The 22,624-nt window shown below is 37.4% G+C and overlaps 1 protein-coding gene across 3 annotated transcripts; it reads right to left on the bottom strand.

Annotated features, from left to right (window-relative positions):
* Nucleotides 1-75: 75 nt before the first annotated feature.
* Nucleotides 76-19,749, bottom strand: RB195_026258 (uncharacterized protein; the record flags this gene model as incomplete). Of its 3 annotated transcripts, XM_064214730.1 has the most annotated exons (19): nt 76-224; nt 5,661-5,760; nt 12,200-12,250; nt 12,721-12,900; nt 12,970-13,044; nt 13,117-13,194; nt 13,257-13,316; nt 14,458-14,594; nt 15,101-15,239; nt 15,350-15,424; nt 15,515-15,605; nt 15,782-15,928; nt 16,740-16,833; nt 17,216-17,277; nt 17,474-17,563; nt 17,621-17,701; nt 17,774-17,862; nt 19,465-19,559; nt 19,617-19,749. In XM_064214730.1, the coding sequence occupies 19 exons, from the start codon at nt 19,747-19,749 to the stop codon at nt 76-78; spliced, it is 1,926 nt and encodes a 641-aa protein (XP_064070609.1). The 3 variants fall into 3 exon arrangements, with proteins under 3 accessions (XP_064070609.1, XP_064070610.1, XP_064070611.1); XM_064214729.1 differs by lacking the exons at nt 76-224; nt 5,661-5,760 and having other exon boundaries at nt 11,999-12,250; XM_064214728.1 differs by lacking the exons at nt 12,200-12,250; nt 12,721-12,900; nt 12,970-13,044; ... (12 more) ...; nt 19,465-19,559; nt 19,617-19,749.
* Nucleotides 19,750-22,624: the final 2,875 nt, after the last annotated feature.

Genomic DNA, 22,624 nt, shown 5'->3' on the forward strand with positions numbered 1-22,624 from the left:
ATATTAAGAGGCAAGGACTGACAATTTATGCAAGAGATCGTTGTTTGCAAGAAATAGCAAAATGGTGCAATAATGTTACAGTACTTGAGGTGGCGATCGTTTACGGCCGTGAAATTTTTTCCACAGCAAGTCAAACTTCATTAACGGTTGTTTGAGCATGTGTCGATTCGCGATTTTCTCCACTTGTTCCTCTTTTTTCGTTCGTATTGGGAACCAGTACATTTCTGAAAAGTAGTTCAATCTAATTCTAATATACAAGCATGGTATGGATAAAGAAGCACACGACTGAAGCGATGATCGCTGAGCAAGTAGCAGTGATTTCTTAAAATTATTGATTCAATCATATTTCAACTAATTTGCCTCTCAACCATTGAAGTATTTAGTATAAGTGGCGAGTGACTAAAATCTGAAAATCTGGGAAAATAGAGTAAAGATGGTTGGCAAGCATGGAATTAACAAACGAAGCGTTTTCTTGGAAAGTTTGGATTTTCTTGTATTCGTTGGTATTTTTTTTTATTCAGGAACGAAGAATTAATTCGTTAACCTTCTGAGCTGCGCACATCACGTTTTTAAAACACGATGATCGACAACCTTCACCCACAACTTTCCACTAAAGCAATTCTTTGGATCCAGGTTACAGTCTAGAGTGCAGCTCTATTTTTCAATAAAAACAGTTCCACTTTGTGAATATAATGTTGCACTGTGATCCAGCCCAACGAGGAAGCTAAGAATGACGTTTGCGTGTAACGTCGCAGTTTTTCTTTTCTTTTACGCCGATTCTAACCCGTTCGCCAATGCAGTTGACTCTACGGACACGCATTGTGCTCAGAGAATCTATGGGCCCCTACAGAATAATACAGGAAATCTATAGCATCGTTCATAGTGGGGGAACAGATGTGAAAGTCATTTGGTGAAAAAATCCGAACATTCATTCACATTCATACATGCAAATTTCGAATTTCGCTTGCTTTTGTATTTTTCAGAAGCAAAGGATTTCCTCTTCACTACTCACTATCACATGTTCTCACTCTGTGATTTTTTTCTTCAACATCAAAACAGCTAAGGAAGCGTTTCTCTTGCATAAAAATCGAAATATCGAAGTCTTCAAAATATTTGAACAATCGAACCATTAAATATGTCGAAACATTCAAGCGCTAGGAATACTGGAAACCTCATAATATTGAAACCATCGAAATACCGAAGTCTTATTATAATTATTATTCTACCTTATTCTCCAATTAAAGGCATTCGGAGTGATACGGATTTCAGGTGGAGTATACGTATATGGGATCGTAGATTATGGAGAGAAGGGTGATTCCGTCAATTTCTTCCTAATTGGCGTAAAAAACAGCCCGGAAGATGCGGCTTCGAGCGTTGCGGCGCGCTATTTTCTACAATGTGTTCGATTGGAGCGCGCCAGCCTTGAGCACGCGCGCATTATCCGGGCCGTTTTTTACGGCAAGAAAAAGAAAAAGAAAAAAGGTGAGATCCACAACTGGACGCGAACGATCAGTACACGAAAATTCCGGAGAACGCAGAAATTTATTGTTAGGAAGAAATGGACAGAATCACACCCCTCTCCATAATCTACTATCCCGTGTACAAGTACTCCTGAAATCCGCACCACCTCACATTCGTGGTATGCTGCCTTTAAATATCGAAGTACAAATTCACAAGTGCGTTATGTTCATGGTACCATTCACTAAATGATTGATTTCCTCAACCAGTAGGAGTGTTTATCCGTGACTACTGAGAAATAGTTTTAGTGTAGGCAATAAATCATTTAAGGTGAGTATCACGATTATTTGCATCATGACCAATTCATCATTGCCCGTGTCTTGCCGAAACGTCCGCCACATGATCAGCGGGGATTTAAGTATTAGAAATATTCGCATTTCGCAATGATGACCTTGAATCGGTGCCAACTGTAGCGATCCGATGTGATGCAATCGGGAGAGGTCAGAACGGTCACTGGAGGTGTCACACACCCACACACGCCCTCCCGCATAAACTATGAACACCGTTCATCAGGTACGTAGGAGTAAAGGATACTACAGATTTTATCATCGCGAAAATGATGAAAGATTCAGGGAATTCGTCAGCAAAAGTGTGAATAATTTCTATGAGGGAAAGAAGATAGCACTCAAGCAGTGTTTCACTTCTATTTTTTCCTGACCAGCTAAAAAAAAATACTTTTTAGAAGATCAAAAGACTAACTGGAGGTTAAACTTAAGCTTACATCAGTAGACTATACTAAGAGCTGTAAGAGTGTAAGAGAACAGTGAGTGCATAAAAACGGAAATATTTAGAAGATTTAGAATTCCGTGCATTTTTGGTGAACAAGGCACTTCTCATTACTGATTCCTTTCTCATATTTGATGAGTTTACCAGTGATTTTAAAAAGAGGAATCGATTCGAGGTATCTTAGTTGGTTCCATTAAGTTCCATTTAGTTCTCCCCATTTTAAGCATTAATCTAGTCATTTGTCATAGTTTAACTAAGTATCATACTTCTAGTAACAATCATTCCAAGTACTATTGGTGCTCTATCGTAAATAAGCATATTTATTTATTTATCTATTTATTTATTTATTTACCAGCGGCTAAAGGCGTAAACGTCAAGCGCGTGTAAGATGCAGTTTGCCGCCGCCCTGAATAATCACAACCTCTAGGATTAGTTCTGTGGTTTTATTGACTGTGGAAATCGAAAGTTTTGTCTTTTCAGAAGTTAATCGGGTAGTGAGATCCACAACTGGACACGAACGATCAGTACACGAAAATTCCAGAGAACGCAGAAATTTATTGTGATCTTTCCTAAAATTTCTGTTTTTTTAAGACAACTATATGTATTCCAGTTAGATTATTTGAAATTACATTGGAGACGAATCCAGTGAAAAAGGCAAACCAGTAATTGGATTGTGAAATTCGATTTGTCGCCACAAGTAACATTTATGGTTTTATAATGAGCTGCACAATTTGAAATGTATTGTTCGTAATATTTAATGCGATTAATTTTGACATGTTCACCAAATTGAGCAAGTCTTTTGTTTACTTCTATTGTCAGTGGCAATCGCATTTCCGGAGATTCATAATTTGCTGATACACACAGAAAGTCACATTTGATCACATTACAACAACTTCAGCCACACGCGTCAGTGAAGAAATTAAGTTTGTTCTTGAAGGAACAGGCGAACTTATAGTTTTTATGGAAAAAAAAGGCGAAACAAGGTCACGTTATTGTGCGCATTTCTCGCCATGAACAATTTGTCGCTGTGTATCACGTTGATAATTTTGATGACATTTCCCTGTCGCATTGCGAATCGCCGTTATACTTACTTGGAGAGAACTGGGTCAGTTTTTCGTGAAAACGACATCTTACGGACAAAAAATTGTGTCAGATCGGGCGCATTGATGAGCGACTGACAACAGCATTTCAACCCAAAAAGAAGGACCTAAGGATATAACCACTGATTTAAGTAAACGCTAATCGGTAGAATTAACCGGGAACCTTGAAAATCCCTTATTATTAAGAAATGTTCTAATTCAAGTATTTGTGATTCTCTATTTTACCATGAGATTTGTTTGTAATTGCCTTATCACACTTTCACATTTGTGAAAAAAGTGTTTTTCTCAGAATGCCCTTTTGAGGCCAACCTTTCTGTGCAGCTCAGAGTACACTTGACTCAGAACTCCATGGGTAGAGAGGGCAAAGGACTGTGACACGCTAAGTCAGCAGATTTAGATCCGCATCAAATTTGCTGTAAAATCATTACACGTAATGTTTTCATGCATTAGCTGCGTTCTGGAGGAGGTATCTATGCCGGTCATCGGCATTGTTGATCGACCTTTATTGGTTTGAAGGCAGTTTTTTTTAGCGATGTGGAGATAGTAATGCAGTAATACGAAGTCACCACTACGTCTGCTCGTGGTCGATTGAAAGCTAACCTGAACACTTCATCTCTACTAAAGGAACCAGATTTTTTCTGGAGGATAAAATAAATCTCACAAACGCTCATAAACTTCTGCGACTCTGAATTGAAGCCGAACTGGTCAGCGCATCCGAAAAGAATGATCACTGATCATGCCTAACAGTTTATCTTTCAGCCTATTTGTGGAAAGTAGATAAGCTCATTAAGTTTTTAATACGGTTTTCTTTTTGCGATGTCCCTGCTAACATTTTAAAGTGACTCTATTCTTATTTCGTTCCATTTCAATCCGGATGGGAAGAGTGAACCAAAATAAGCAGTTAGTAGGCTACCACTCGTCGAAGACGGTCACCTTCACACTTGATCACCTATGACCTCCTGTCATAGTCTATCAGTGCCCTAATGAGAATCTCATTTCACTGAAAGACATCTTGGAGTGGTGAGAGTCAAAACGAAGACTTCACATAGGCACTGCTCTTTCCATACTATTTCAGGAAGAATTGGTGACGATGCTGTCGATCGCACCATCTTGTGATCTCCTTTCAATGTATTAGGGCGGTCAGCAGATGACAAGGCAATGAAAAAAGGCAACGGGGATCGGAACAGGATGAGTCCACTGCAGTGAAGGTTTGAAATCAGTGCTGAACTCATTTCATCATCACTTTCATATTTTCCTCTCCTCAAAATACAGATCGCACAGACTCAGTTACGAAGAGGACGTCATAAAAAAAAAAAGAACAGAGTGAATACACGGAGTTGAAATGGTATCCAGATTTGGGCAGAAATATGAGGCTAGACGAGATGTGATGATGACCTTTATTTCTATTTTATATTAGTCAAACCTTGATATGAAATTATTGGGTCCGTATCGTAATTTTGATCTACCTTTTAGAAACACATTTATATCTACCTATAAATCACGCATGCTCTCAGTCTTCATTCTTTTCTAGCAATCATTCTTTCTTGACTTTTTTTCGAGTATTCTTCGTAGCGAACAAGCGAGCAAATGACATTTTAACTGAGCGATGGTACATACTTCAACGTTGCGCCACGTACATTTTCGTAATGAAAAATTGAAATGAATGATTGAATCGTAATGAAAAGGTCAGTAATGAACGTTTGTGCCCTTTCATATCAATTATTACTCTTAGAAAATAATTGCGGCGCCTGTTATGTCATGAGGAAATTTTGAGAATATTTGTGATAAAATAAATACATGTCTTATCATTCCTGAATGTGTTTGAAAATGTGCTTTTCCAAGCAATGAGTGTACACGAACACGGCAATTGAAGTATAGATCTGTCATAAAAAATCCTGAATACTTCTATTCTTGTGAATCATATCTTGATGACGCATGTAAACTAGCGCTAATGCAGGAATGGAAAACTAGCCGCATATTGAGGCGAACCCGTTTTTTGGTTAAGCACCTTCGACAGGGACAGCTTTGATAAATTTGAATGTTATCTGCATCACACCGCATTTTTCACTTCTCTACTACAAGGTTTAGATTTTGTTTCTGGGATGAGTTGACGTGTCGTTATCCACAGTGTATCCTTCGAAAGTGCACTGCACTAACACTTTGAAGCGACAGAAAAAAGAACTGTCGCAACCTCATTCCTTGATGTTGAAAAAACTCGTGTCAAAATAGGCCAATCAAGCAGCAAAAAGTAGGTCAAGTAATTAAGTAACTCTAACAGTAAAATGTCTTCGGTAATTCTCGCCAAGCAAGACTTACTTTTTAACCTGTGGAGAATGATGAGATCACTGACTGTGTTGAGACCATATGTTGCTTCTATGATAAGTGACACCAACCAGAGAAGACGAAAATTTCGCATCTAAAACGATTTATTCAGTCGAATCATTCAACCCCGTGCTTCATTTGTGTTCTTCAAGGTGAACTAATTAAAAGTACAAAAAAAAACGTCCGGAAGGAGTGGAATGAGAAACGAGAAAAGAAGAAGGTGTTTTTGAAGCTGTGCAAAGATGTAGAAGAAGCTACAATTAGGGACTAAGATTTCTTCGTGAGTCTTCACTAAAATAGAGATCCTTCAACAAGACACCTTGCACAAATCTAAGGAAAAATGTGAATGCCCTTGTATGATATGTAAATCTAAAAAGATAAAAAGGTCAGGAGAACTTAGTCATGTCTATAACTTGAAAATCTATTATGTGCAAAAGAAAGATGATATTAGTTACTTTTTTGCCATCCAGAAATAAAAATGAGATGACGGACAATGGATCTCAGGCATGGTTATCAATATATAACAGTCATTCACTGATTTTTAACCAAATTCGATTGAAGAGTTCGACGAAAATTACTTTTGAAAGCATCAGTTCAAGCTGAATATTACTGAAAAAATTCTTAGCGTGGCTCTTGGCAGATTTAACTTTTATTCTCGAAAATACTCGAATAGAGAAAGAAGTGATTTAGTGATGGGTAGATCAGAAACACCTCGAACGTGATAATCCGTGATCGCACACCATCGATCACTCCATCTATCATGCGCTTCCCTCTTGCTTCAATTTTAGTCTTAATCTTCTAGTTTCTTTTTCAAATTCTGTATTTGAAGGAACAGTTTCTGCACTCTCCATCCATGTTTAGTTACTTTCGAGGTAAAATGCTGACAATCCCTGCCTGGGATGTTACTTCCGAATATTCAATTTTACTGGAACAGGAACACTTAAAAATGTGTGCGAAAGCCAAAAAACAGGCAATTATGAATTTGAGTGGGTTGTAGCTTTCGGGTTGAATAAATTTATAGTAGTAAGTGTAATTGTTACGTAATTCGTTATAATGTTTGAGTTTATGGCGGGTGTAGCTGTAGGTGTAACTCCCAATCGATTGTGTGACTGCACAATCGAATGATGGTTCGAAACTGCCCTGGTGCCAACCAAGCTTTTCATCGATCCGGGGTACCGTTAAATAAGTAGCAGATTTGTCTGGGAGGTCTTTCTTTATTTGAGCTGAAGGTTCAAGCGTAGAGAAGCAGGGAGACCACGTACCTAAACGTGTGAAACCAACAGCGTATGATATTTTCGGTCACTGGGCTTTTGAATCTAAATCTATTTGCCTGATTTTAAGTGGAGGTAATAATGGAATGTATATAATATACACATATGTTATACATAAATAACAACTTCTATATAAATATAGATACGAATGTGTGTCATTTCTATACTCTAGATAAAAATATATATCCTTACCTAAGATGAAGTACACGTACATGATGAAGACTTTCTTAAAAATTACGCTAAAGACTTCATTGTAACTTCCTTTTGGATGAAAAGGAACGATATCAGAATACAACTGTAAATTAAATGTAATGAAAACATTCGATTTCATCAGTTGATTTCGATGATTTAAATATCACGTCTTATGTAAAAGCGAAATTCGACGACATGATGAACAGTGTGGTACGCGGAAATTGGTAGTGGAATAAAACAGCAAAGAGATAAAAATACAAGTACAAAATAAACAAAAGTAAAGTGAACTCAAACTAAACTCTATGCATTTTTATATGCCTAGTCAGGGGGTTCGATATTAGATGGGAATGTCCGCAATTAAACCGTTCTTCAATAAGTGACCCTCAGCCAGATTGTAAACCTGGCAATCTTTTCTGATTTTGAACCAAGGAAGCCGAGAATCAGACATCTCCTTGGAATACTTTTTTCGTTGCGATTTAAATTAATTTAATTTAATTTTTTCTTACCATGTCTGATAGAAGAGATGAAACATGCAATCCTTCATAAAAAGGCAAAGATACTACCAAAAAAAGTATTATCGCGAAAGAATGATAATATTCCCTGAGAATCGGGAGCGGCCATCTTTTTCTTCTGTGGCTGTCAGCCTTTTCCTCCGAGGGTTAAAACAGAATTAATGGCTGCAAAAATTTACGTAGTAATTCGGATATTCAAAATTTTGAAAAAGGGTAAGATTGTACATTGCAGTGGATGTTACGAGTATAGGGAATTTAGTCATCACTAATAGATTTAAGAAGAAATAAAAATTGTCAAGTTATTCTTGCTTCCTAAGCATTGATTCTCGTGATTTCAACAGAACTAAGGTGTCAAAATCGTGCAGCAGTTGAATTAAATAGGTAAAGCGAAAGGGAGTGAAGTCAAGATTTTTGCATACTTTTATATGCATTACCAATTTCCCCCTCATTCAGAAATTTCGTCATCCGCTTAACAAGTGCAGACGTTCAACAGTCAAACAAAAACGAAAATCGTCGATGAATTCGATAAACGGGACCACCTTTGTCGGGATGTCTCTTGGGTAACAGATGAAATTTTGGATTGAACATAAATTTTTACACATACGTACATATTAAATAAATAACTAGAGCAAGTGAATCTTATACAGTATAACTACTGCCTTGTAACTACTAGTCAAATACCACATTCTTAGAAGGCCGATAAACGTAGTGTTCAAGAAACGGCTGATAAACACAATGTTCGGTCGCTGATGGGTAATTTCGATTTCGGTTGTATTCAAAGAACAATTAGTGATAGACACGTTACAAGCAAAAATCCTCACTAACACTAGCAACTGTTAAGTTATTAGGCAGTGATAGATTTGAGAACATACAAGTATATTCGAGTAACAGTTGTAAAACTTCTGACCTTAGCAAGAAAAGCTAATTTTCTGAAATATTTCCATTATGTAAAAGTAATACGTATTTCAGAGAATCCTGACGGTATTTAAGTACATTCCTGTAAACGGTTTTGCGAGAACTAGCGATCATCTGTAGCAAAATAGTTGGAACTGATTTCTGATGAAGATAAATTTACCTCGATAATAAAAACAAAAACCTAAGTTACCTTCTACGTTGTAATTTGTTTTTAAATTGCAATGTTGGGATTCGACCGAGTGGAATGTTGTAAAAAAAACATTCAATTTGATTTCAAGCTGGGAAGAAAAAGTTTGGTCCAAATTGATATACAAAATTGTAAACATATTACTAGGTAAATTTTTCTTCTCAATCAAGTGGTGGATCCACATATACAAAAATGGATATAGGAAGACGTGGATTTTGGCAATATTTTAAAAGCCACTAGTTCCGAAACGATTAATGACTTCTCGTTCATGGGTATATACGTAGCAGATGATTCGAAGGTTCCTTCCTACCTTTCTGCGTACCTGTTTTTCAAATGTTCCCAAATGCGTAGGCGGAACTCCTCTCTCGTCATGGCACGTATTATTTAAATGATTCGCTACCAAATTGACGTCATTCGTCATTGAGCGCTAAAAGTGTGAAGCAGGTTTAATTTCTGCTATTTGTGACCGACCGCTAAGCAGCGTTATGAAAATATGAAACGATTTTAGAAAGAAAACCGTCTTTATGCTGTGTAGAAGATTGTCAGAAGTTTCTGGTCTCTGTCAGCACAACCAAGGTTTCCTGACATTCACAAAATTTTGTCCAAATGACGGTACAAGCAGTAAAAATATAATTATCCTTTGTTTACATTAGAGATTAGAATAAGTATTGCTCGATGCAACAATAGATCCTAGTTCAACATTCTTATAAGAATAAAATTTAAAAAGTAGATATGCACGAATAGAAAGTAAAATATAAACCAATCCATCATCGATGGAATATTCGAAAAAAACTTTCAATTTGACTTCAGGCTGAGTAGAGGAAAGTGTAGTTTAAAACGATATACAAATTGTAAACATGTAATTAGCTTGATTTTTCCCTAATGGAAAGTAAAAGATAAGCCAATCCATCACCTTTTCTTTTTTCCATTATCAGTCTATAATTCCTAATTCAATCCTGCACCTTTTGAGTATCCGTTTGATCTAAAGCGTGCTTTTGTAACTAAAAGAAGAAGCCCAAGAACATGCTACTCGAAAAGACTTCCATTAAAAAGGTACAAAGTAGAAATGTTTATCCATAAATATGAGCGAAATAAACGAAAATGAAAATCGCGGAAGTGCAAGAAAATCCAAAAGAACTGCTCATAACTAAACCCACGCGGTAGTAGCTCTCTTTTCCGATGTTTCCTAAACAAATCGTCAAAGCGTAAAATTCGATAAAGAACAGCAAAAAATATTCAAATTTCCCTAAACAAAGCGCCAGCAAAAGTGATGAAGTCACATGTTTATAACAATAGATGCAGAATTGAAATTTTACGGAAAGGACATACAGTTCATTCGTATCTGTGATCTGTTGTGGAAGAAGTCAATAGTTAGAGACTCTTGTTCACGCCTGTAGAGTTCATTACTATTAGTTTTATTTTAAGTAAAACCGACAGTGGATGATAACACATATACATGGGATCAAATTGGAAACATAAGTTGCCGTAAAAACTATAAAACTAAAAACTTTTTTATAGAATAACGTATAAAGCCAAAGGGGCCAATTTACCAACGTAGATCAAATAGGGTCGGCGCCAGTATTGATTCGAACGACGCCACCCTTTGCGCTCTCGATGAGCCACTAGCCTTTAACCAACAATTTATTTTAAAGGAACACTTCCGTCGATATCCATTTCTTTTGTCCAGTGCTGCGTAAGGACTATAATGATGTTAAATAACTCTGCCTTTCTCATATAGTTTGTTGATTCTTGTTCCGAGACTATCCATCATGTGGCTCTGATTTTTTATGAGGTATGAGTATCAATGGACCCTAGAAACATTAGAAGCGGTTGAAATTGTGTGGGTAGTCCGATCTAATAAGTAAGTGCTAATAGGAACATGAACTTGATGAGGACATTTCTGGGAGTGAGTAGAGTGCTACGAGCGTCGCCAAGTAATTACAAATAAGAAAGAGCTGGGATTACGAGACCATCGCTCTACTTTCTCGTTGGTTTCGGGAGTAAGTGAACCCAAGCACATAGATAAAATCAACACAATGAATCCAGTGCTATGGAAGTAATTACGGAGATGATCTTAGATTCAAGTTCAAATACCTAGTAGGGTTGAAATGGAAATAATGCGAAAATATGGAGTATAATCACTTTTAACTCCAGACACCTATTTCACTCAGTTACTAGGACAATTCTTAGATTTTTTGGTTGTTCTTATTGGATATGCATTAGAAAATTGAACTGAGACAAAGCAAAACGCTTAAAATGAATGCTCAGAATAATTTCTAAGAAAGGGAGGCCATAAGAATCAATTAATTCTAAATTCTAAATGCAAAATTTTTGGATCAACCAGTCATCTGAATTAAGCAAAAAGCTGCGATTCATCTTCAAATCTATATCATCAACTGAGAAAGAAGAATGATGGCAGTGAAGTTACTTGCAACATCTCAATTTTTTCCACTGCTGATAACAAGACAAAATATTCCTGGCCACCTCCCAACTTAATTTATTTTTTAGGGTTTAAATGCTAAAATGAGAACGTCAGCTCTAATTCCCGAAGAAGAAATAAAAGAAAGAATAAAAGCGACTTTTCGCGTCTTCACTCTGCGTACTTAGATCCTAATCCTCACAATGCTTCCTAACTATTAGTTCTCTACATGGAAATTATCCACATAATTTCTGTTGATTTTCAACAATTCTAGAGTGGAGACCAAGTAAGAGAAAACCGTTGCAATACTTGGTAGAAGTGTAAATTTGCATTTTATTAAGGGAATACAGAAACACGATGACGGATTGGAAATACATGTTGAACTCAGCGGCTATAGATATCCCCGGAAGTATCCTCGAATACGTGAACCCTATCTTTACTATTCTTCGCAGTTCTGCGGTACGAAATGAAATTCTTCTGAATTGAATTATCTAGATAGACAGGAAACACTATATGGATATAACGAAGAGGCAGAGATGCCTAAACCCCGAGTTTTTCCCTCTTTTGTGCGTCGCTCTCTCTAGCATAAGCTTTCAGATATTTGACAACAACATATTAACACTTATTATTGACGAGTAATCCATTGGCAAATGCAAAACAATAATATAAGGTTCTTAAAAAGGATGGCAGTAAAGTTAGTACAGTAGAACATCACTGGTAATTACGCGAAGTTATTACATTATTATGTTCAAATTCAAGATTCTATAGATACACAGTTTGGACATCCCATCTGAGTGGGAGCCCAGTAAATTGCACGTTTCTCAATGTTTCAATGTTCACAGGAAAGAACTTGGTAAAAAGAGGTCAATAATAGTAGTTAGATAGTGGACACCGAAAGGCAAATGAGCATTATCGTGAAGTGTTTTAGGAATATAGTAACGTAGCAGTGTAGATAAACTACGATAAACACTAAAGAAAGTCTGTTGTAGCGTTTTGAGGGCTAGATTCGAGTGACACGATACGAGGACACGATTCACCATTATATCACCAGTAGTTGTCAGTGGAGCGTAAATCCCGACGCCAGTTACCTGTAGAATTTTAATTAGTGTTTCATTCTAATCAAATCGAATAGATGCGAAATATAGCAACAGATTCAGTTCCAACGATCCGAGAATGACCTGCTACAGAGAAGGTTACTGGAAGAAATACAAAAAGCAGTTGTTTTTTTTTGGAACACAAACAGGCGCCAGACTCACGAAATTACTACTGCTGGGCTATGACTGGACATCTTATTCTTGCTTATTTCTGTGACAAAGTCTATAGGCTGTGATTATTCATAAAATTCATAAAAACTGCATCGCAATTAAATAATGTGTAAAATGGGTCAGAAAGTAAGTCAACTATATCTTTCAGAGGAAGAATTTACTGAAAATCACACTTGTTCTGGCGGTTTTTCTTCCCATAATCAAATGGTACGTTTTATCTCCGAACTTTTCCAACGACTGATATTTAGCCATATGTGAAATCCCATGAGATCACAGGAGCTAATTAAACTCACCTTTCCAATAGATGTGATTTTTCTTCCAGCAAGAGAAGCGGCCGATCCCATAATTTGTACACATTGCCCAATTCGAGCCTCTCTGGCAGGCACTAATCGAAGAGTTTCTGTTTCGTTTCCATTGCAGTTTGCAACGTACATTAAATGATTGTCGGTGATTTTGAGGGAGTCTCCTGATTCCTACAAGTGCAATATGTAAGGGTGAGGAGGCAAAAATTGAGTTACGATAACGTATCATTAGATACTCACCAACTTTAACTGCAAAAACTGCGCTGTCTCGCTCTCGAGCTTGTGCAGAAACATTATCACCGGTGAGAATGTCACCTAAATCGATCTTATCGTAGATCTACCAATGGAAATACTGTATAGTGTGAATACTAGTGTAGTTAGGCAAACCATGGATTCATCGATGCTCAACACCATATCACCAACTTCAACATCCTTGATAGCTTTGGATCCAGAAGGAGTTTCAACCTAAATATCGACCAGAGTACATGACGTTATAGGAGACAAACAGTGTTAAATCAATAACTCACCTCCATATCGCCGCTGAAACACTGTAGTTGCTCGAAAATGGTGTTTAAACCAGGAGGTGTCTAGAAGAGTTTAAATTTGAAGCTATCACCAGAATTCTACACAGTCATATCAAGAATAGTTAAATACAAGCCTAATTCCCAAATTGCGTCGATTTGCTTCAACCATCCTCTATCCCCGAGGGTTCTCTGTCCGATGTTTCTGTTGTTTGTTTACTTTGTTTGTTTTACTTTTTGAACGTTTTTGCCGACCGCACTCATTTGTTCCTAACGTGTAGGCAACAACGCGCAGTGCTTCGTTACGTCTCCGACGGTGCTGGAGAAGATTGAGCGGCACACAATGGTGGCTGCGCATCCTGCATTGCGCCATGTCCTTCCAGTACGGTGACTCGTATTCTGGGGGATCTTCTCACACACTGGCTTCCCTCGCTTTGTTCCAGACCTTTATTTTTTTACTCTTACTATTTTTATCATTACATTTTCTTATTGGTTATAAATATAAACATATATGATATAAAAATACATACTACTATATATATATATATATTTAATAGTATGTATATATCCTTAGCCGCACATGCTCTGTTGTAAAGCGCCGTCCCTCTTAGATATTTATATTCTGGTAAGGAAAGGATAATGATAAAACACCTCAGAAGGGATGGTGTTAGACATTTGGATGATATGAGTGAGAGTCAGGAACGCAATAAATTTCACAGGACTCCGTTTTTAGTGAAATTACTACATCTACAAGGGAAATGATTCTAAGTAAAAGTGACATTGTAATAATCGTATAATTCAACAGCGGTTAAAAAAACGCTTGAAAACAATTTTCAAACTGCTGAAAGGAGCTGTCCGCTTGTCTTTATTTAATTGGCTATGTAATACGGTCAAACTGCGTTGCATGATCAGAACAAACTGCATATGACAGTTTATTGTTATTTTATCCAAGAGAATGGTCTATCGGTTTCCTACGATGGTGGTATTGAAGCAAAACTGCTTGTCTCAGAAAAAGTTGGATTGAAGGTGTGAAATGAAGCAAAAAAAGGGGTAACATGCGCATAATGTTATGCTCTGATATAATCCATAATAGATTTTTTGTTATTTATATGGCAGCATATAAGAGTCTTGGTGATGACCTCCGAAGATTTACTCTAGTATTTTAGCGTGGATTCATAGGCATTACACTTACTCCACATCAACTTACATAATATGCCGGATATGATGGATACGTATAATAATATTGTGGTGCTGGTTGAGCATGTTGTATAGGTGCCTGCAAGGCTTTAGGATATTCCGGTGGCACGGGTTGGCGGAACTGCACTGTTGGTTTAGACGGCGGCTCTGCAAAAAGGGGGTTTAACGGATATGATAAGATTAAATCTTATAGATAAAAAGGTTGAAGTTGTCTTAATATTTCACTGTCATATATTCGAAAAATACAGCTTACTTTTTGTTAGGCTTACTAGTTTTGCCGTCTTTTTTTTAAACCAGAATCCACATGGTGCAAGTAGTTATTCGTGCGATCCCTCCTTAGATGTGTATGGACGGAACAGAAAAAACAAGGAAATAAGTGGACAGGAACATAGAAACAAACAGGAACATAAAAATAATTAGTTAACTAATTTCAAACTTCAGCTTTTTACTTTTTCAAGTCCGTTCTTTCCAGATCACACCTTCTGTAAAACCAGGTCACTCAAAAGTTAAAGAGTCTTTTAAATACATATTACACGCCCGTGAAGTTCGTAGATTCTGTGTAGGATGGTCACGTAGACTAACCACAAAATTTGCACAGATTATCTAAGAAAACAGAAGAAAGTCCAATAAAATGTGTTATAAATGTAACTCACGAGCATAAATAGTTGGATTATAAGCGGTTTCCTCTCTGTAGGCAGGAACATACTGAGGTAGTGATTGCTGATCCGGTTGATAGGATACGGATGGTGGTGGAAGAGGTCCATCAATTATCGAATTAGTAACCCTTGCTGCCTAATGAAAGAAGTGAAGTTCATAGAAACTAATGAGGACGTAGTCGACTCAAATTAGCATTCTTGGTAGGATAAGTGACGTTGATGATCCTGAAACAGCAAGCAACTCACCTGAACTTGTTGCGGTGGAGCAATCTGTGTGAAGTCATCCAGAGAACCACTGCTCACAATCACATCCTGCTCGGGCTGTGTGGACCATTTATTAAGAAGGTATATGGTGAAGAGATTACGTTACTCACTTTAACTCTCCGGCTATAGAAATGCTAGAGCCCTTACCTTGATTGGAATAAGATCGTTCGGCTGGAAAACTCCACCGTCAGCACGTGCACGTGCAATTGGCCACAGACGATTTGCTGCTTGTCGCCTCCTGGAGGAAACTAAGAAATCCATCACACACCTACGGATTATATCCGGACTAAAACTTCCTTTTCACAAATTTCGCGTTTTTTTTTCTACAATAAACGTGTTTTTAGAGTAAAGCACACAGTAACCACAGGAATTTGGTCAAAACTTTTTCAATTGTGAGCAGATAATTGAACCGACCGAGTCATCATTTGACGTGGTACGATAACAGCATAGTCGTAATCATAGTAGTCGTCATAATCGCGCATCATAGCACGCCTTCTGAATCCTTGACGTCGATTTCGCCGGTACGGCCTCTCAACTAGATCACGGTAGGAACGACGTGGCCTGGAACGAGGAGAGAACGTTGAATTTTGAGCAAATTTAAATGAAAAAATGAATCTAAGCATTTGAGGAAGCAGATGCGGAAGCTAAGTTAGTTAAAGACTAATTTCAAGCGTTGTTCAACTAATAGTCCGAGCATATTGCTGATTTTTTTTTGTGGAAAAAACTTTGGTACTGAAGAAATAACTTTCTATGTAAAAAGTATGATAGAAACAGAAACAATACTATGATAGTTATGTAACATTTATACGTGAGATTTTCCAAAAATCCAACAATTTCTACTCAGAGGTTTTACAAGTAAGAGAACATTTGAGCAGATTCTATTTATTCCTTGTTCTTGTCTTTACTCTGATGCTTAGTTTTCTGGTGTTCTAATTCCATCCATTCCAAAACGGTTTGTTGGGGCTTTGCAAAAAATCGCACACTTTTTCCCTTACAACATTTTCTCTGAAACTAATTTGACAATGAGAATAATTTACATATATATTTATTTATATAATCTATATAAAATGTCGATTGGACACTTTGATTATCTGTCTAAGTAAATTGAAATTGAAAGATCCTGCCCAGTCAAAAATTCGCGATCTCTGTTCTTCGTTCCATATATTGAGGCGACACGCATTCCGGACCACTTCCGTGGCATATCCACTACAATGACACGGAAGAATTCGTGAAATGCGTGCGCAGTCATGGAAGAATCAGGTGTCGGTCGCGAAAAAAGCGATTAAAATAGTTTAACTCCATATTTACCGCTATCACCATACTGCACCATAAATGAAAAAAATTTTGACCAGACTGTGTAGATATGACCCGCCTGTCGTTTTCTTCCAATTCGTAATCATATTCGTTCTCTTTCCTGGGAACATCCTGTCTACGTTTATTTCTGGTGATGCTTTCACCACTATATCCTGAAATTTTTGTTGATTTTACATCGTTGCATTGACGTTCTTTCACTTAAGAATTATTGGGAAGAATGTAGTTGGGAGGGTGGGAGGCTCACTCATTAGGCCCTTATTTCTGGATACACTATCGTACTTTTTTGTCTTAGTAACTTTAGCTAGCGTGTCATAGATCCTCTGAGATAATGCTTAGATCTTAGGGCCCCGACTGATCTAGATGTCTACTTCCAGAAATAAGGGCTCCACTGAGTGCCTCTCCACCAAACTACATTTTACTCAAATTATTTTGGTAATCAGGAAAAGCTATGCATACAAAAACTATCTTTGACGTTTTTAGAGGGGTTTGGGTGATTTCCGAGAATTGTTTTTATCTCACAAACTGCTGACACACCTTTAGATCTTAATCGATCTGGAACACATGGTAGTCGATGAACAGTAACGATGTACTGTATCCTAAACACAAAACTTATGCTGTATCATATAACTAAACTCAATTGGTTCAAAATGCTTAATATTTTCTATTAGGATGATCTGGGAAATTTATTTTATCTTATGCAGCAGTTATCCGAAATTGACCAACATTCCTACTTTCGCAAAACCAGATAAGGTGCAGCGATCAATAGTGACCTACCAGCTCCAAACCACATACCTGTTATCTCCATTGACAGATTTTCGTACTTCTTTGATGAGATCAAACCCTCCATTGCGACCAGCACCTTCGTGGAAACCTCCCTCATAGCTAAATTTGAATTTATGTTCAAGAATTGAAATATAACACTAAATCGATTAGCCGTACCTGTCGTCCGAACCAAGAAATATCGTTCTGACTAAATGTGATCGAGCCATTCCAACATAGGCGCAACAAGCGGTACTCAGTCTGGATCAGACACGATTTTGGAAGAAATAAACTTGGGTCTCTTGAAATTTAACTAATATGAGAAGAACTAACACATTATGAGTGCCGTTGTTCACTTCAAGGAGACCACCGGTCCACTGCAATTCTCCAGTGCACACCACATCTTTGAAAGGTTTGCACTTCTAAAATGGATAGGATTTGAAATATTACTGAGTGATCGAGTGTTTTTAGCGTTACTTTTCTTTTTTTAAACTGTCATATTTCTTTGTGCCCTAACCGACATTTCTTGACAAGAATATGTTAACCATTTGCGCGCAAGACATTTCAAAGATCCAGTCAAAGAGGATGTGATCTTTAGTTTATCTTCAGGCCAAGTGAGTACATAACAGGTCGACCTTCTATACACGCTTCGCCGAGCGCACTTAACTCTTCGCCGAGCGAGTCATCCAAAATATCTAAGTGACCAATGTGACTTGACCATGTCGATGACGTCAACTACTGCGCCGAACAGATCCGGAACAGTAGGGAATTCGTGAAGTGGGATCAAAAGACCAATTGGTTGCTCTAAGGAGCGCAATCGCCGCAAATATTCAGGATGAGAAGGATGATCAGCAACCATAAACAAACTACATGCAGCCAGAATAATATGGTGTTGGCCATCCACAAATTTCGTGAACTTAAGTCTAGCTTGATCTACCCATGACACTTTCGATGAACGTTGGTATATCGGCGCAATGTATTGATCTACTATGTGGCCCACAAGCTTATCGATTGGTCTTATCGTTCCGTTCCATTGCTTCCGGCTTAGATTTGGGTTATTTTCGTTGTTTTATTTTAATTTTATTTTTTTTGTGAACGTTGGCTGGTCACAAGACCAAATTCAGCGTCTGTCTCATATCCTCTCCCTATTTTCTTCAGCGATTGTGCTAAGAGTGTTCTCCTTAACGATATTTGGAGAAAATCCATAAGCAGTGACTGAAAAGAAAAGAGGAACAGAGTTCTTCATATTTTCAAAGAGTAATTTCCTCGGACATTTTCTAAACTTTTAGTTCTATTCTGGTTCTACCATTTTTGATAATTCTACTAAAAACGTCATTTAACTTTAGCGCAAGATAGAGGAAAAAAATCCTTTTTCATTTGATTTCGTCCAGAATTTGGATCACAGGATCTCGAGAATTCTACAAAACCTAGGGACACTTTTGACCTAGGGAGATATTTAAAAGAATCTACAGTAACGAGATAGCAAGAGTTCAGATTTGGATCTGCCAAACTATTAATTTCTTAAACCTCGTTAACTGTTCATCGGAAACCAGTTATTGCTGAATTATATAGAAGATCTCTGGAGGATTCCGAAAACTGTAGACAATAAGACTCAAGGGCTGTATCAGATCCTCAGAACAGAACCGTAACTTATACATAAAAGAAATGTTAATAAAAAATAGACGAAATCACATCCGTTTAAAAACGTGTTTACCAATTATAGTAATCAGTAACTGGGGGAAAAACCTAATCCTAACATTTATGATTGAGAAAATAGACTCACAGCATTGTTATGCTAAGTCCTTCTGCTTAATTTTAGAAAAAAAAATCATGTAATTGAGTGACACCTTCCCGTCTTACTAAAAAGACGAGCACTTCTAGCTCTAATAACATGCATAATGATAAACTGGATAGAAATAAAAGTCCTTCAGGTGAGAAGAAGAGCACGTAAATCATTCTCATTTTTTCAAGTGAATGAGTGTAGATTGAGTTAAACACTCGCGCTAGTTAAGAATAAACCATACCACCAACGAACGCCGCTCTCCATCCCCTCGATAACGCGAATCGCCATGTGAACTGAGTTCGTCGTTGAGGCATGCAGGGGTCAGGCAGTAAAGCTCTAGGAATCGTCTCGTACAAGTTTGAATACCAATCAAAACACTCCGTCATAACTCACTGGGACTTCCCTTGCTATCGATAGAAATACGATATGGAATAGCTTTCTGTCCACAGGTACCACCGTCATGGATGACCTGTGACCGAGAATATGGGACCGAGATCAGGAAGAGCGCTTTGAGAAGCACCCACATTCTGCAGTTCCCCTGTTGGTTTGAGTATCTAACAAAGTTATGGATATTACTATTCGAGAAGTTGTTTTAAGTCTAATTATATTGCTATTCTTTAAATTAGAGAATACATATATCATTCCAGATACGCCAGGATGAACAGATAGAGTATTTCAAACTTGTCAATTTAAATGTTATACAAATACCAAATCAACATAGCTCATAAACAAGGTGAGGTCACACTCAGGAAATGTGGGGGGTCAGACAATAAGACGAAGATGATGAGGATTTGACGGCTGTAAACTATCGGCGCAAAGTCGCAATGGGTGGGAGATTACTGTACGTGTGCCGCTTTTAAACCAATCCGTCCCCGACTTTTTCGAAGATCGTACGTCGCACGAGGGTGAAGGGAAGGATGGGGCGGGAATTTGTTTTGCGTCATTACTCGTCCATTTTCAATTTCAAGTATTCTGAGAATTTTCATTACAAGATTTCTGTGCATCTCACAGTATTATATAAAGAAAAGTGAAACACCTTATTTGCTCTTTGGAGCAGACTATCGCTTATATATTTTAAAAACTTGAAAAATTATTCTAGAGGTTAAAAAAATTGGAAATTATGGTAAACGCAACGTCACTCCTGTGAGATATAGAAGAGAAAGTTGTGGTGTTTCATCTCAGTATACTGTATCGTCTCAACAAGGCTAACAATAAGTGTACCATTTGGTGAAAAGTCTCTGGATTTAGTATTTTATTCTGAGAAAAATCTCAAGCTTAAGTGTTTAGCTTAGTGTAAAACACGAGCAATGTGTTCACCTGAATCTTCGGAATAAAAGCAGGTCCACGTCAACCAGTGGTGTGTATTTAATACGTTGACATAACATTGTCGCACTTCTTGAATACTCATAGAATTTGTACTGGCTAATGTTTGTTGAGAAAAAAAATTCACTCTTCTCTGTTACATGCTGCTTTTCAGTGAATGAGAGTTAGATTCTAATTAAGTTCCTCATGTTTTCCAACTACACTGCTTATTTTTTGCAGTTTTACTTGGATGATTAACTCCCAAAAATTAGTGGATTGAGAAAGTTAGAAGTTTAGAAGACATCATTTTCTATCCCGGAATCATTTGTGCACTGTTTAAAAGGTATTATGCAATATTTTCGGTCGCAAACTAAGTGCCTATGTGAATGGACGATCTGATGGACCGAAAATTATTGAATTAAGGTCAACAATTAGCGTTTGAATTTTGGAAGCAGCTTAATATCAACAAGAATTCTCAGTTTGCTTATCTCCAATAAACAGTTTCATCTCTGACCTCAATCTTTTGAATGGTAAAGTGACATTTTTCCCTGAAAATTTACTTTTTCGCTTAGTACAGATAATTATAAATGCGGAGATAGCCTTATCCAGGGGAAAATTGCCCATTTCACGTTAAGCAGTAAACTACATAACTCCTTAAAGATGACCTCTTATCTGTGCTCCGATTTCTTCTGTTTTTTCTTTGATTAGCCTTCATTTCCATAGGGTTTTACATGAGAGCCGTTGACATAGTGACCAGTGCGCTCCGCTGTGACGACAATTATCGGAAAGTAACTAGAACACACTTTACACAAACTATGTAGTCGGAAATCCTCGATATATGATAGTATCGTAGGATGTGCGGCTTTATTTTTGATATTTTGACATTACCGTGAAGAAAAGACGAGCACTTCTGTTCACAAGAGTTTACATTTATCTCTTGGTAACTAGATGCACATTTCTCTAATGAAAACAAATCCATGGTGGAAATATCCAGAGGTGCCAGAAACTCTTTCGAATTCGCACGCAGATACCTCTTCATTGGAACTTCTTAAGAGATCATGATCACGTGTTTTTTTAAGGAGCGCTAGAGTTCATGCTCCTCTGAGAGAAGTGTTTTTACCAATTGATTGCTTTGACTTGACTTTGATCTCAGAGCGTAATGCCGTCAGCACCTCATTTCATTTTTTAAGGACCGATTTCTCAAAGCTGCGAGCTTAGATCTATTGGTCTAGATGAAATCAATCCTTCGTGATTACAAAAAACATGCTCGGATTATAGGGCGGTACATGAAGACCTTTATCCGTAATAACCCGAACGGTCGATTTCCGACTGACCGTCAGCGTAGATCGAAAACAATTGATCGGTTGACTTTGTCCATCCGTCAAAGAAGTGTTGGGGGCATATTTCCAGATGCTGCTAAGAATCAGGAACGGTTTTCTGGCAAGTTTTGGTGGCATCTGTATCTTATCCACCTTTTTGATGTGAGCCTCTGAACCTCTTTTCTTTGTGAATGATTAGTAATATGTAATGATCTTAGTAATAAGTAAGACATGTATTTTTCAGTGAATTGTGAAAAAACATTATACGAGTCCAGACCTTGAAGAATGAAAAGTGTTTATTGAACAAATGCAGAATTCTGGAATTCATGGATTGTATTACATGGTCATGGCACGTACCAATGAACGAGTACTATAAATAAGCACAGCCAGTAATGCTAAAAGGCAAGCACTATTTTAACATAAAAAGTGCATAAAAAAACAAGATCTTTGGAACTACAAGAAATGATAAAATCTTTACAAATAAAATGTCTCAAAGTCAGATAGGGATAGGATTCGACGAAAAATTCATTTAGTAAGAAAAGGAAGATCTCGTCGGATAATAGAAATTCTGCAAAAAGGAAAGGATTAGGATACGAATGTTGCACAATATAGTTAGCACCCACATCGTCGCTCAAAATCGAAAATAGTTGCGAACTTCGATAACATCCGCGGCAGCCCTCTACTAATAAGAAAAGTAGTGATTGATGAGAGGAAAAAATAAAATTCAGAAATATTTGCAGCAACTAAAGAACGCTTTGAGCGAAACGACAAACTATCCTC

This window comes from Necator americanus, chromosome X (genome assembly GCF_031761385.1).
Source record: "Necator americanus strain Aroian chromosome X, whole genome shotgun sequence".
Taxonomy (NCBI): domain Eukaryota; kingdom Metazoa; phylum Nematoda; class Chromadorea; order Rhabditida; family Ancylostomatidae; genus Necator; species Necator americanus.